Genomic DNA, 15,869 nt, shown 5'->3' on the forward strand with positions numbered 1-15,869 from the left:
GTCACGCTGGGCAACTACCTAGTCAGAGGAGCCCTGGGCTTCCTCCATCGCTAAAGCTGCCCCCCTCCTGCCTCAGCCATCTGCTGAAGGGGGAGATGTGCTTAAACTTGATGGGTCACCTCTGCCTTCGATCCCACCAGCATTCGGTTCCCATCTCCATCACCTGGCAAGGTCAGACAGATAGACCTCTTGATTCCTAAAACCTGATGGGCGGGCTGTTGGGGGGCTTTATGGCCTCAACAAAGGACTTTTGGTGTGTTGGGGAGGTGAGGGGCTGGAAGGAAGGGGACCATGTAGAAGTCTAGTTGTGCTGGATTCCAAGCTGTGTGAGGTGCCTGTTCTAACCTGGTGGATGTAAATGAAGCTTCTAAATCTCGACAGACTCATGCTGGAGTACTGAGGTCTGTGTTTTGTTCCGTCCGTCTAGCCTAAGCTGTGGGCATCAGAAATGACTCTGGTGGGCAGCTTCCTTGGACCATCAGGTGCCTCACAGTGCCGATGAAATGAAAGAGAGGTGAAAAAGATGTGTGAGATGATGTGCTGATTTTAGGGTCACTGTGAGCTGCAGTGGTGCTGCAGTGCTGATGGAAATGCATGCCAAGGAGGTGCTAGCATTACTTGCGTAAGGCAGACCACCCAAGTAACATTTGTCTCTGGCCAGCGTTCTGTAGAGAGGAAAGGTCATAAGGGGGAAAGTATGGTAACTGCACATCTGACATATACTCGACTTACATTATTCTTGATCGCTTTTTTCCACCCAGAAGCATTTTTGTTTTGGGTAGCTAGGTTTTTTCCTATCATGTAAACACTTTGTATTTTGGCCAGATGAATAAACCTTGGTAGAGTGTAATTGTCTGGAAGGATGGCTGACTCATAACTGTACTTTGACATCCTTGTTGACATCCTTGTTTCATTGAAATATGAAGTACAAAACATAATGGCAGGCCAGCTAAGCAGCAGACCATTGCTTCTGTTTTGGGAAAACAGTGTATTTGAGCTTTGCATGTTGTTTGTTTTGAAAATACAGTTATAGCCCCAAAGTTTTCCGTAACTAGATCAAGTTGGGGTGTATGTATATTTTTAGCATGCTCCACACCTGTAATGCAATCAGGCTACCTATTTTTATTCATAGTTTGAACAACTTAAAACCTCTTCAATAATTAAGGTGGCCTCAAGTTCTCTGTAACTGAAGAAGATAACATTTGAGGGTTGACTGGATGATGCACAGTCCTAGATTCAGCTCACAGTCTCTGCTCAGAAGTCCTGCACTTGGTTGAACACGTGCAAGCCTGCATCTATGCACAATTGTAAAGTGGGCATGAAAAGTAGGAACCAAACCTTTCTGACTGGATTTCTCAAGGTCAAGGCAGAAAGTAAAGATATAGTGATGAATATTTAGCAATAGATCAAATTTTATTTTGTTGAAAGCAGTCGATCTCGGTTTCCAGGTAAAATGGTGTTAGGGATGGTGTAAGAGCTGTGTTGGGTAAAGAAGTGAAAAGAGTCCCAGCTTTGTAGATTAAGAGACCTGGGTTCAAATTCCCATTTTCCCTCTTATTAACTGTATGCCATGATGTGGTCTCTCTGAGCCTCAGTTCTATTATTCGTGAAATAGAGAAAGTAACAGCTCCCTGGTATGTAAACTTAGCACGGGACTATAGGTGCTCCGTGTTATCCTGAACATCTCTTGCCGTAGTCTGCCACCACCGGTTATTAGGAGAATGTGAGTGTGTTGAGACAAAATCTCCACACAGTGGTGTTCAGTCTCAAACCATGAGGGCCATGAAAGGACTCAGTAGTTTGCCTTGGGGTAGCCTGGTCCTGCTGGAGGTGGTGTTCCCAAGGTGGGGACTGTCCCTGGGTCTGCTGTCATCCAGGGACATTGGCTGGGCGGTGGTGGAGCTTGGGCAAAAGGAGTGTTCTCTCCTGGAGGAATGGAGCCTAAATGCCAAAGTCCATGAGGGCTCTCTGTTCAGAAAAACCCCTTCCAGGAAAGGGTTTGTGGTTGCTGCTGTTCCCCCCGAGGTTCTCTCTATCTGAGACGCGGTTTTCCTCCAACAACGTGTGTCTTCTCCTCCTGCGTCTGTGCCCCAGGCCCCGTGGTTATAGCAGCTAACACTGGGTGGGAGCTCACTCCAGGCCAGGCTTTCCTGTCCATCCTCCATCCTCATGACAGCCCTGTGAGGTATGAACCATTACCACGCCTGTGATACAGATGAGGAAACCGAGGCCAGGAAAGGTTAGATCACAGGTGCCCAGGGTCTGACTGTGTGGCCCCTGTCTCTCCAGCAGGAGGAGAGGGCCGCGGGTGAGCTGATGGCACAGAAAGGGCAGTCACCCTGATCTCCAGGCTCACAATCCAGTGCTCCCTCCTCACACTGTGGCGACAGCACCCATTGCTGGGCAGCAGGAGGAGGAATGATGAGCAGGGGTTAGGGTCAGCCGGACAGAGTCCCAGCAGGGAGGGGTTAGTGTCCGAGACTTCCCTTCCAGGCCTGCCAGGTTGGCTCATCCTCACACGGAGGCGGGGCTTGGGATCTGGCAACAGGGACAGCAGCAGACCTCGGCTGTGAGCAGAGCTGGAAGGTGAAGGGTCCTTGGAAATCAACAAGGCTGAGGCCGACCTGTTAGGTTATGAAGAGCCTGAGGCCCTGAGAGGGAATGACTCATCCATGGGTGTGTGTGTGTGTGTGTGTGTGTGTGTGTGTGTGTGTGTGTGTGTGTGTGTGTGTGTGTGTGTGTGTGTGTGTGTGTGTGTGTGTGTGTGTGTGTGTGTGTGTGTGTGTGTGTGTGTGTGTGTGTGTGTGTGTGTGTGTGTGTCTTTATTCCATTTCCCAGGGCAAGGGCCCCCCCTAATGGACCGCTCCAGCACTGCTTCTCTGGGGAGCCTGGGATTTGCTGGTGGCTCTGTCAGAAAGGGCATCCTAAGACCAGGGACCTCTCCGATCCCAGAGATGACCCTGAAGTGGGCAGCTCCCTTGGCCCCTGGCTCCCCTGACCGGGAAGCAGCTCCATCTGGCCTCTGCTGGCACATGGGTGCATTTGCAGACTGCACTGATTTCCATTTCCTCGGGTGATGAGGTAATTTAAAGGTTATTCAGTTGAGTTTCTAGTTCCCTTGGCTTGAGGCCTTTCTCTAAAAACACCTGCTGCTAACAGCCTGGGCACCAGGCATTGATATAAAAAGACATGCTTGTCGCCCATAAACTTGAATTATTTAACGAAGCGCGTGGGTCTCTTATAGCTGCTTTGCACACATGCCCCGTCTCAGTGGTTTCTTAATGAGTGTACCTGTGAGCTTGCTTTTTTAATTGAACGGCACTTCTTGAGGCTAAACCGATCGCAGCCCCTGCGAGCACGCTGCTCTTCCTAGGCTGCCATTTGCAGTCACTGGCCCCCAACCTCTTAAGTCTTCCACCTTGAACCTCAGCCCCCATGAGCCTTGACTCCTTCCTCTCCTTGCCGTCTCAGGCCATTCTCTGTCTGTTCTTCTACCACACTTTCTCTGGATTCTGTCCCTTCCCTCCGGCCATGCTGCCACCGCTCTGATTCAGTTCCTCATTATCCGCTGACTTTTTGCCAGGTCCTTTGACCAGCTGCTTCCCTGCTTCAGGCAGCCCCTTTTAGACTTGCCCCAGTGTGCTTCAGGCAGATTAACCTTTCAGGAACTGGTTCTGCTCTTATCATTGCTCTCCTGACAAACTTGCCCTGGCCACTTCCTGCCTCCGGCATGAGGGCAGATGCCTCAGCTCGGCCTCAGGCTGACCCAGCTCCCTGCACTGCGAGCGCAGAGCCAAGGCCTCTTGTGCAGCCCGGCCCTCCCTCCTCTCCTGGGCAGTGCTCCTCCCAACGCCTGGACATGTCCCTTCACTCTCCCACCTCCTCCAGGCCCAGCTTCAGAGCTGCCCTCCTCCAAGATGCCCTCCCGCTCAGACTTTTCCTCCCCTGCCTGGACCCAGAGCACACTGGCTCAGTCATCCATTCACAGGGGTCGGCAGAGCCTTGCCGCAGGTGAGGTTCAGCACTGGGCACCAGGAATGCCAAAGTGAGTGGGCTGTGGGTTGTATTGTGTCCCCCCGCCCCAAAAGATATGTTGAAGTCCTAACCCCCAATACCTGTGAATGTGACTTTATTTGGAAATAGGGTCTTTGCAGATGTCATCAAGATGAGGTCAAGAGGGTGGTCCCTAATCCAATGTGACTAGTGTCCTTACAAAAAGAGGAAAATGTGGACACACACACACACACACACACACACACACAGAGAAGGTCATGTGAAGGCAGACACACAGGGAAAGGCCATGTAAATATGGAGTTATGCTGCCACAAGCCAAAGAACACCCGAAGAGACAAGGGGCTCCCAGAAGCCAGAAGAGACAAGGAAGGAACCTTCCCTACAGCCTTCGGAGGGGCATGGCTCTACCAACACCTTGGTTGTGGACTTCTAGCCTCCAGAATTGTGAGACAATACATTTCTGTTGTTTGAAGCCTCCCAGTAGAAAAATAATACAGTGAGAATAAGCCCTTCCTGGCCCTAGAGGTGCTGACCATCTGCAGGGAGACAGACAAGATCCTTCTGAGTCAGTGTGATGAGTGCACAAGAGAGGTGCGCGGATGTGATGGGAACCCTGAGGAAGGGCCCTCCCCCAAGCAGCCTTCCATCTCCTCTCTGGGGTGACAGTAGTCAGTAAGGTTCCCTTAGGGGGGCCCACACCCCAGTGTCCAGAGATGACGGGAGCCAGTCAAGGTGGGGGACAGGCAGGGCATCCCGGGCCAGGCGAGCAAAAGCATGGGAGGGGAGAGCAGCTGGTGGAGCCGAGGAGTGGGAAGTAGGGGGCTGCTGAGGCCTGCAAGGCTTCGCTCCTGGTGGGCTGTGGTTTGCCGAGGAGTTTGAACTTAAACTTGCTGCTGTGGGTATCAGGGAGCCATGGAAAGGAGGTGACAGGGAGCAGATGGTGTTTTCAGTAAATGGTTTCATGGCGGCATGAAGGATGGATCCGAAGGGGTAAAAGAAAAAGCTGAGGCCTTGGAAGTGAGCCAAGGCGTGGAGAAGAGGGTATGGATTTGCAAATTAAGCTGAATTTAACATCATCAGGACCTGGGGGCCCTTTGGATGTAGGGACTCAAGGAGAGGGAGAGATCCCAGGAGCTGACCCTCAGGTCTCTAGCCTGGTGCCTGAGGGCAGAAAGAAATGTCTGGAGAGGGAAAGGTTGTCATGAGGGAGCAAAGGAGAGATGCTGGGCTCAGCTGGGGACAGGTTAAGTGTGGGGGACATCCAGGTGGCCATGGAGGTCTGGAGCTTGGAGGGGAGGCCTATTCTGATGGTACAGATGGGGAAACATGAACAGGGAGATGGGACACGGCACCCTGGCCATGGACACCATCACCTGGGCCCCAGCATGGAGCGGGAAGAAGATAGGGGTGAGGACTGACTCCTGCCTGGGAGCTGGGACAGAGGAGGCTAGAGGATAACGGGTGTGTGGCAGCAGGACCAGGAAGCAGGGGGCGGTTGGTGTGACTGGGACCTGCCGCAGTAAGGGCCCCAGGAAGGCCTCAGACAGGGCTGCTGTGTTCAGGGATGACTCTTCTGAGCAGCAGTGCATCCGTCACTTCTTGCCTTCCCTGCATCTTCTGTCTACACTGCCTACCACATCCCTCTCCCAGAGCAGGCCTGGCGAGGTGAGCGCAGGTGGGTGCCTGGACACCTACCTGGTGGCCTCTTCTGGGCCTCATCCCTGAGCCACAGCTGGTGTCTGTGGCAGCCTGGTAGCTGGGGTGGGGGGGCGAGGCCTGCAGCCTGGCTGGATGACGGGAGCCTGAGCCCCCTGCCCCCCCACGCCTGGTTGCAGCTGTGTCCGTTCTTTGCAGGGCCCGTCACCATGGGCGGCTCTGCTCCTCCGCCTCATGCGGATCATGCCACGGGTGCGGCAAATGCTCCAGCCCCTCTCTGATTGCTGCCTGCCAGGTTGGTCTGTGTGCACTGATGTGGTGGTTTCTCTGATGTGACTTCTGGGCCCTCCTGCCCCCAGGAGGTACCTCCTTCGTGCCTGACCTTCCACCATTAGAGAGTCTTCTGTAGGGTCCCATAAGTTTCGACATGAGCAGGAGTTGATTCTGGTGTACTGTTTCCAATGGTAATTTGTTGAGAGATTACTTTAGGTTAGGAAACACAAAATTGTAAAACATTTAAATGATTCTAAAATATATGACAAAATGTAGTCATCTTTCATTACCTCCCTCCATCTCACGCCCTGCTAGAGATACACACACCCATCTGTTAACAGTGGTTCTTTCCCAGATTTCCCCATGCATTTACAAAGCCATGTAAGTCCACAGGCACCCATGCATATATACTTACATGTATATGTGAGATCATTTCATGCATATTGATAAGCAGCTTGCTTTTTCCCTTACCAATATATTTTGGAGATCTTTACATGTCAGTACAAATAAGCGTATCTCATTTCTAAAATAACAGCATGGAATTCTGTAGTGTATCATACTATGTTCAGTCATTTTCCTCTTCATGGATAGTTTCTTTACCTTTTATTACTATTTCAGGGATGCTATAGTGAACCTTTTGGCATATGTATCTTTGTGAATGTGTGTAAATTTTTCCAAAGCATAGATTGCTAGGAGTGGAATTGCTAAGTTACAAGGGCATGACCATGATAAATATCAACAGACACTATCAAATTGTCAGCCCAAAAAAATGCATAGATTTACATCTCCCAACAGTGTGGGTTGTCAACAAAGGCTACCCTATCATTCTTTTTACTCTTTGTTACTCTGATGGGTGAATGAAAAGGCATTTCCTTGCTCTGTTTTGCATTTCCCTTATTACCAATGAGACTGAGTATACTTTTTTCTGTTTATTGACCAATCATACACATTTTGTGACTTGTATATTCATATTCTTTGCCATTTTACTGTTTTGATGTGTGTATTTTTTTATGCTGATATGTAGGAGCTCATTTTAAGTTATGGTTATCTCTCCTTTGTTGGTTATATATTTTGCAAGTATTTTCTCTTTGTTGCTTATCTGTTTATGGTGCCTGTGGTGCTATGGAATTTCTAAACGTTTATGTTGTAACATCTGTCAATCAGAGGCTTGTTTTTTAGTAGTGGGGAAAAAGGAGCTTGGAGGTTTAAAATGTTGCCTTCTTGACCCTTCTCTGGTCTGTGCTTGCTCTTTGACTTTGAACAAAACCCCTTACCTTCACTAAACTTCCATTTTGCCAGCTGTGTCCCAGTGCTGTCTGTCCTGCCTGACCTCACCCCAGCTGCTGTGAGGATCATGGGAGAAGCTGTCTTCAGGGCTTCACAGCCATTCTGAACTTCAGTTAAACCAATTCATTGATGGACACTGAGAGCCAGTCTTCTGACACAGGCCTCATCTGGGTCAGAGGTTTTCAGGGTGCCAGGACCCTGCCTCTGACTTTTCCCAGGTGTTTTTTGAGTGCCTGCCCTACGTTGGTGATGTCACCCTCATGACTCTGCAGAGGGAAGTGTATTCGTTTGCTCAGGCTGCCATAACCAAATACCACAGACTGGGGGGCTTAAACCACAGAAATGAATTTTCTCACCATTCTGGAGGCCAGAGTCCAAGGTCAGGGTGTCAGCAGGGTTGGTTTCATCCTGAGGCCTCTCTCCTTGGCTGTCTTCTCATTGTCTCCTCACGTGGTCATCCCTTGATCTGTGTCCTAATCTCTTCTTCTTTTAAGGACACTGGTCATATTGGATCAGGGCCCAATGTGTGACCTTATTGTACCTTAATCACCTCTTTAAAGGCCCTGTCTCCAAACATACTCACATTCTGAGGTACTGAAGGTTTGAGCTTCAACGTATGAATCTGGGGGCACAATTCAGCCCCCAACAGGAAGACAGCCCCGTGTCTGGATGAGAATCGTGGAGGTGAGGCTCGGAGAGGCTCCTGTACTTGTTTGCAGTCACCCAGTGAGCCAGTTGCAGATCCGAACTCAGGCCCATGAATTAGACCCCTAAGCCCACGCCTCCCCAGGCAGCTTGACTGATGTTAGGACTGTTTTGGCTTTCACTGCCTTGACTTCCTGCCCACTGGTCACTGGCCTGTGTCCCCGCCATCCTGTGGCCTCAAAACTCATGCTCCCTGGGCAGGACACCTACTCCCAGCCGACTCTTCTGCACCGCCTTTGTCCCCTCAGGAAAGGGTTTCAAATAATAATTACAATTTTTGAATATAGCTTGTTCAGTTTTTGTTGTTGTTGTGGGAAAGATCGCACAGTGAGATAAAGAGCATTTGGAATACAGGAAACTCCCCAGTAACCTCACACCCTCACAAAACTGTTTTTGATTTTTGCACTTTCCCTTCCCTTCCCCTCTCTGCACATACAGTTGTATTTCACAGCTTTGGTATCACATTAAAGAGGGCCCTTCATGCTCTGCTCTTTTCACCCCACATTATCGCTAACAGTTTCCCTGTCTAAAGCGATCACTTTAATGGCTGTGTAATATTCCATTGAGTTGAGGTACTCTAATGATTTGAATCATCCTCCAATTGTTGAGCGTTTGAGTTTCCCATTTGCACTATTATAGATAACAATGCAATGAATGTCTTTGTACTGAAAGCTTTTTGCTTCTCTTGAATTGTTTCCTGAGGGAAATTCCCAGGAGTTGGATTACCGAGTTAAGGGCAGCTGTATCATCATGGCGCGTTGAAGAGCTAGAATGTCTCTTTCTGCAAGGAGCCTACGATGCTCCACGCCACCAACACCGAGTGAGCACGCCAGCTTCACTGTACTCTCGCTGGCATTAGGCGTTAATTAAATTCATTTCTGACCATTTTAATATACTTAAAAGAGTACCTATCTCAAGGCGGCTTTAATTTGTACTCCTTAAATAATCAACAAAGAAGGAGGAACATTCTGCAATGGATTTGTATTTTCAATTCTTTTTGTTGTCACTTTCTTTTTCTTTTTTTTTTTTAAAGGAATAATTGGAGACTAAACAAATGGATATTAATCCCTTGGGAATCCCAGCTCTTCTGTGGTTGTCTTGAGGAATTTGTTGGTAAAAGTAGTATTTAGACTTTGACAAGCAAAAGGCCTTTTGGTCAATAATGGACATTAGCAATGGAGTGGGGCCAGATGGGCTGGCCGCTCCAGGGAGCAGAAGGGTCTGAGAAGAGGCCACGTCCTCAGAGCGACCTGGTGGGACCTGACCCTAATTCTCTGGCTGGTCCGAGGGCAGGCCGCCCCTTCCTAGCACATGTGCAAGGATGCAGCATACCCCTTCGCTTGCCCCAGGGCAAAGCCCGGCAGGCTCAGCTCCCAGAGAGGGCCCCCATCTCTTCGGCTGCCCCTCGCAGCAGAGGGCACGTGTGGGCAGAGTCAGGCCGAGGCAACATACCTGGTGGAGTCTGTCTCATCTTTACCTTCTTTCAAACTGACTTGAGTGGTGCACTCTCCCGCATTCCCTTTTTCTGATCTAAAATAATCAGTGATAAATTGAAAAATTTTTTCCCCTCGAAAGTTTATTTTAATTGCCTAGCAACACATTATCATAAATTTCTCTCAAATTAATTCTTTGACTTCATTGCAGGATCATTTATTAATGATGATGGCAGTCAGCATCTATGCATGGCTATTCTTAGAACACTGCTGTCTTAAAGGGCTTCATTCATAAGACATCCCCACAAGGAATGTGTGTGCTAGACTGACCCTTGGAGAACTTGATCCTCCAGACAACACAGAGAAGGTCAGCACCTCTCTTCTGTGGGCCCGAGCCCCTCATCAGTGGTGAGCCTGAGGCCCAGAAGGGGAACCAGAGGTCCACGTTGGTTTAAAGCAGTGGCCAACTCATGTCAGGTCAGATTTTACCCCTGCAGGACTCCCAAGCCTGTGCTCACCTCTGCGAGGTCCATTCAAGGTCCAGACAAGGGCAGAGGTGCAGAGGGGAAGGGGCTGCATGGTGTTGTGCATTAGAAATGCCCTGTGTGGGGTCAGGGAGCGGGGTCAGCGGTGGAAGGCTTGGGAGGCCAGAAGATGGTGTGGGTGTGTAGATTGAGCCAAATAGGGCTTCCTATGAGTGATAAAGTTGCTTTCATCGATTGATTCATTGATCAGTTGATTGATCTGTTTATTCCTGGGCTCACTCATTCAGTGCACGTCTACTATGTGCTGAGCCCTGCTGGAAGCTGAGAATAGTGAGAAAAGACCACAGTCTTTGCCCTCAGGAGTTCACAGTCTGGTGCAGGAAATAGACAAATAAACAGGAACCCACAGCAGAGCATGCTAGGTCCTGGGAAGGAAAGAAGCAGCCCTGGGCATTCTGGGAGCCCAGACTTGAGAAAATTCCCTGTGATCATATTATTTTAACGTTTCCGTATATGCCTAGCTTTCACACAATTATTAACTATATTGCATGGTTTGCCTTTTTCCTCTCAGCATTTTGTGTTTAAGCACAGTTTCTTATTTCTGCAAAGTCATCACCCACATACTATGTGGTTCCAAATGGTTCCGTGATATTCCATGAAGTTGATGAATTAAGCATTCACCTGCCGTTAGGCTCCTTGGCTGCTTCTAGGGTTTTGCAATAAATGGCATTGGATGCAGAGCCTTGTACTCCTTTCCCCTTGTTCTGTTCACACTGGGTGGGAGGTGTAGACGTGCTTATGGTTCTTATAGACCATGGCCACGTGCCCCTCCCCTCCAGTGCCTCACGCCAGTTTCCGGGCGCCTGTTCCTCTATTGCCTTCAGTACTGGGATGAGCAACAGTTGCACCCACCCACCAACACACACGGATACGTGTGTATGGATTTTAGTTGAGTGGGTGTGCGCACCATATCATTGAGCAAAGGAGGAAACATGTTGGAACTAGAGTCTGATGAACAGTGTTCTGGTAGCAAGTGGAAGAGGGGAGGCCGGCTTCTACAGGGAGACTTGCTGCAGCTGCCACCCAGGCGGGATGTGACGAGGTAAGTGGTCACCACCAACGTGAGAGCAAACCAAACACTTTATTTATTTATTTTTTAAATATTTATTTATTTGGCTGCACCGGGTCTTAGTTGCGGCAGGCAGGATCTTCGTTGCAGCATGCGGGATCTTTTAGTTGCAGCATGCGGGATCTAGTTCCCTGACCAGGTATAGAACCCGGGCCCCCTGCACTGGGAGCGTGGAGTTTTAACCACTGGATCACCAGGGAAGTCCCAAACCAAAGTCTTTAAAGTGACCAAATCAACTGGTCTTGATGTGGGGTCGGATAGAGCTTAGAGGGAAGGTTGCAGCTGCCTCCAAGGGTTGCCAGAACAGGGTATTTGGGGTGAGCGGACCTCAGGAAGGTCACAGAGTTAGTGGCTTGGTTTTAGAAGGTCACATTTAGAGTGTTGGGGACCATACACCTGGAGCTGTTCAGGAGATGCCCTCAATGGATGAAGTGCAGAGCTGGGGTTCAGCCTCACCTGCACGTGGTCAGGAGGGAAACTTGTATGGGGCCCAGGGCAGCCAGCAGAATGTATGGAATTACCCACCGGTCATCGTTTGCTTGGTCTCTTGGCCTTCTCACTCCTGGGTCAACTAAGACTTTTCAGCTCATGTATTTCCTTCTTTAAGGACAATTTGGCACCCTCTGAGTACTTGTGAAGCTAGGCTGTAGATTTTTAAGTATTTTACATGAGCAGAATCTGGTCATTGTTGGATGTGACTTATAGTGTAAAAGAACTATGTAGAAAGGAGAAATAGCGCGTGTGTTTGCCTTAGTAGGAGTGCATGATTTTCTTCTGTATTTTCCTTTACTATTTTAGTTTCCTCCCCGGGTATGCTTTGTTCCCTGTTTTCTCCTGTCGGCCAGGTGTGGCTTTAGGTGAAGGTGGGCGGACAAAGCAAACAGGGTCACTGACCCCAGTGCTCACTCGCTGTGAAGGCAACGCGAGGCCCACAGCCACTCTGCCTCCTCCTTTCTCAGCTCTGAGACAGAGGGCACGGCTCTGCATTCAAAAGATTCTTCCAGCTTCCAGAGTTCATGACACTGTGTCTGGTTCAATATCCTGGGTTTACTGCACATGCCCATCCTGTAAAAGTCACCTGTATGTTCATGATGCTCCTGTCTCACCTCATCTTTCCTCATGAGGCCCCTGGGGACCAGGAGCAGCATTCTGCTTAAGGGACCCCGCAGAGCACAGTTCAGGGTGTGGCCTCCAAGGTCAGCCAGAACAGGTCGGCTCCCAGCATGTTGATCCTGCACAAGTCATGGTACGTCAGAGCCTTAGTTTCCGCATCTGTAAAAAGGGTGTTTGAGGAACCTATCCTTGGGGTTAAATGCAGAAACTCAGGGAATGCAGGTAAAGCTCACAGCCCGGCGCTTGGCACTGGTCAGCACTCCGTCACAGGTGGCCATTTGCACCATTGTTATGCTCTTCATTTTGTAGCCAAAAAACCAAGGCCCAGAGTGATTTAGCCACTCCCCAGGCCTTATCCTCCCCAGGCCAGTGAATCTGACACAATCGCTAAGGATTCATTCTTTAGGTGGAAGAAGTACCAGTTGCTTCAAAGGTCCAGAAGGGAAGTGTAATGACCCCGCACCACCTTCCCTGAGTCTATTACATGTTATAACAGGAACTTTGTCGTATATTTGAAAACCTTTAAATTGGTGAAAATTGATTGATTTGGTTTCAGTAAATTACACTTGATAAATTCCATGGACTGAGTTCCCAAGAGGTGGCAGTGTTGAGGAGGGCTTGGTTGGGGGCGGGGGAAAATGGTTAGAACGCAGTCCTAGGGCTCAGTCCAGTGGGAGAAACAAGACGTAGGGCACAGTGAGGTTGGGGCAGAGGCCAACGAGTGGGGCTGGTCCCAGCTTGGACTGCTTTACTGTGTGTTCAAGCCAAGATGTCAGTGTGGCCAGAGCAGAGGGAGGGAGGGGAACAGGATGGGCCTGCTTGGGGACTTGGAGACCTCTGAGGGGAAGAGTGACAGAGTCTGACATATATTGGAACAGGTGTTCTTGGGATGTTACGCTGAGCATAGACGGTGGAGGCCAGAGTGGAAGTGGGAGACCCTCTGGGAGGCTCTGGAAGAGTTCACAGGCAGGATGAGGGTAAGTTAGGCCCAGGTGGCAGCAGCGCGGTGGTGAGAAGGGACAGGATCCTGGCTGTTATCTAAGGGCAGAGTTGTGGGGATGTGCTGACCACGGGGAGGTGGGTCTAAGGTACAGAAGAGTCAAGGATGACTCCAGGGTGTCTGTCCAGAGCAACTAGGAGGATGGTGCTGCCACTAGCTGAGGTGGGGAGATGGGGAAGGGTGGGGGCACAGGTCTAGGGGTGCCATGGGGAGCTCAGATTTGGACAATTAGGTTTATGATGCCCATCAGACATCCCATGGAGAGGTCCTGCAGGCAGCTGGACAGGCGAGTTGTGTTCAGAGAGGTCTGGGTGGAGACAGACATTTGTCCCCAGATACCCATAGCCCTGTGGTAGTAGCGCCAAGGGGGCCGGGCTCCCTGGGGCCCAGCCTGTTGCGTTCCTCCCTGACACTAGACAGGTGGCTGCAGGTGGCGGGATACAGGTGCGCCAGCCTCCACAGCAGGTCTTAGAGGTGACCCCGATTTCCTGGAATCACCATCAGGCCCTGGGCGGGTCATCCCCATTTCCCACTTGCCCCTTGTCTCTCAAGGGCATCTTTACCTTTGAAATAAAGCAACGCCGAGCCTGCTGCTGCAGGGGGCGGCACCTTCGCTCGGGTTTTTGTATTAGACGTTTAAATGGGGGGCCTGCCCTGGCGCCTAGGTCCCAGGTGTCCTGGGACGGTCGCACGGGCGAGCAGGCGGCGTGCGGGCGGAGACCGCGCTCCCGGGGGAGGAGAAGGGGCGGGCGGCCCCCGCACTGCTCGCGCTGTGCCCGGCTCCCGCGGCGCCGACGGGGTTAACGGGCTCAACGGGCTCGTGCACCGGGCGGCGGTCGGGCGGCAGTGGTGCATTGTGGTAACGCGGAGCCGGGACCCGCGAGCGTCCGCCGCCTCCGCCGGGCGGCCCGCCGAGCTGTGCGCGCGTCCCTGCGAGCCCCCAGGGCGCGGCGCCATGTAGCGCCCGGCTGCTCGGAGGCCGCCCTGCCGCGGGGATGAAGGGACGCGGCTGCTGGGAGACGGCCTCCGTGCGCTCCTTCTGCAGCTCCGGCTGCCTGAATAAACTTAAGAAGGGTTAGTGCTGCCCGGCTTCCGCCCGGAGGCCCGGCTCCCCGCTCACGCCCGCCGGGCGCCCGGCTTGCTGCATGATCAGTCCACGCGAGCCTCTGATGTCACTCCCTCGCGGCGTGGGGAGCGCGGGGAACTTCGGGGAACCCTAGTCCCCGTACCCCGCCGGCGTGAGCTCCGAACTCGCTTTACGCGCGGGGTATTTTGAAGACGGGGCTTCGGCTAGAGACCTATCCGTCTGATTAACCTCTGCAAAAACGAACCAAAATATAATCCAGAGCTTTCTGGAAAGAAGGGGGAAGTGGCGGCCTTGTTTAATCCACCCACCTACGTCTCCTGCTCCAGGGTCGGCTTGGGGCCCGCATGCCCTGGCGCCTAGGTAGAATTGCTGCTTTGCCCGCAAGGGCTTCTTCCCTTCCCGGGGCCACCCTGGGTGTTGGCTGTGCTCAGTGCATGACCCAACCCCCCTCCCCTTTGCCCTCTGAGCAAGCTGCAACAGATCAGGAGAGTCACTGTAAGTGGCCACCTGGGTTTGAGCAAGCACCAGCCCTGAAGCTGCTGCCCCCAGGGATGGTGGTCCTGAATGACAGCTCCAGGCTGTGCAGGCGCAACCGCCTGAGAGCCCTTTGTCAGCAGTGGGGGAAAAAATCTTAGCTGTCTTATAGGCTAAAGCCTTGCAAACTCTTTAAGCTCCTTTGTGCAATTTCTGATGCTTGAACATCATTTTTGGAGATTTTGCATGAGTGAAACTTGCTGCGTTTTCCTTAATGAATGTTTATGTTATAATTTGAAACTGGAGAAAAATTAGGATTTTTTGTCCCTGTAGACCTGAAAGACACAGAGGGAGTTAATTTCACTTAACACCAATTTATTAGAAACTGGCTCCTTTTAGGAATTAACACCCTCTGATCTGTAATAAACCTTGTCATTAACTTTGCCTGCTGACTGGTCCCACTAATGGCTTCCGAAGGCCCTGGCCCAGCACCGACTCCAAGTCTCAGTGCCCGAGCCACATTTAACATTGCAGGCTCACCTGAAAACAGCATCAAAGTCTTTGTACACGTTTTAAATTTATTTCATGGGGAACTGATACTACAGCTCTGTCTTAAGAATTCTTTAAAGACACTTGCAAGTGAATTTTGTCCAAAATATGTCTTCTGGTTTTAGAAGATTGGTCTTAATTTCCAGTTTTTATTTTGGATATAGTGTCATTTCTAATGCAATTATGTTCTTTATGCAAAGTTTAAATGATGTTCCTGTTATCAATTTGGATGGATTTATTCTGAGGGTGAATTTTGGAGTTAGGAAAAAAAAAGAAAAGTTAGGTGTTAAAATTGAATTTCGTCTACCGGCCTGCCTGATGACCTTCTTGGTTGCTGTTCTCCAGAAGATTTGCTGCTAACAGGAACACTGGGCCTGGTATCCACTTGCTTTTTGCTTGGTTGTAGGAGGGATGTTCACCTTTGTCTGGAAGGTCAGGTGACCAGAGCAGCTGTACTTCGAGAGTGGTGACAAGGTAGCCTCTTTGGTTGCCAGAGCCCTGCAGGCCAGGCCTTCCTACTCCTCCTGTCAGTGATCCACTCTGCACGGTGGGTCTGGGGACGAGGAACTCAGCAGGTACAGTGTGGTACAGTGTGGTACAGTGCTTAGAACAGAGCCTGGAGCGGGACTCGCTGTGCTGGCCGGAGGAGGCCCAGGAGCCCGCA

General features: G+C 50.8%; 1 protein-coding gene across 8 annotated transcripts in view; it reads left to right on the top strand.

The window, feature by feature from the left end:
- The window catches only part of OSBP2 (oxysterol binding protein 2), a 162,078-nt gene that overhangs the window by 81,468 nt on the left and 64,741 nt on the right, over positions 1–15,869 (top strand). Inside the window, exon 1 of one of the 8 annotated variants that reach the window (XM_082417261.1) lies at positions 13,981–14,169. The exons of the other annotated variants lie outside the window; for them this stretch is intronic. Within the exon in view, the coding sequence (XP_082273387.1) occupies positions 14,091–14,169 (79 nt within the window). The 5' untranslated portion in view covers positions 13,981–14,090. Of the gene's footprint in view, positions 1–13,980; positions 14,170–15,869 lie in introns of those variants that run through there. 8 annotated transcript variants of the gene reach the window in all.

This window comes from Balaenoptera physalus (genome assembly GCF_965194825.1).
Source record: "Balaenoptera physalus genome assembly, chromosome: 12".
NCBI classification, from domain to species: Eukaryota; Metazoa; Chordata; class Mammalia; order Artiodactyla; family Balaenopteridae; genus Balaenoptera; species Balaenoptera physalus.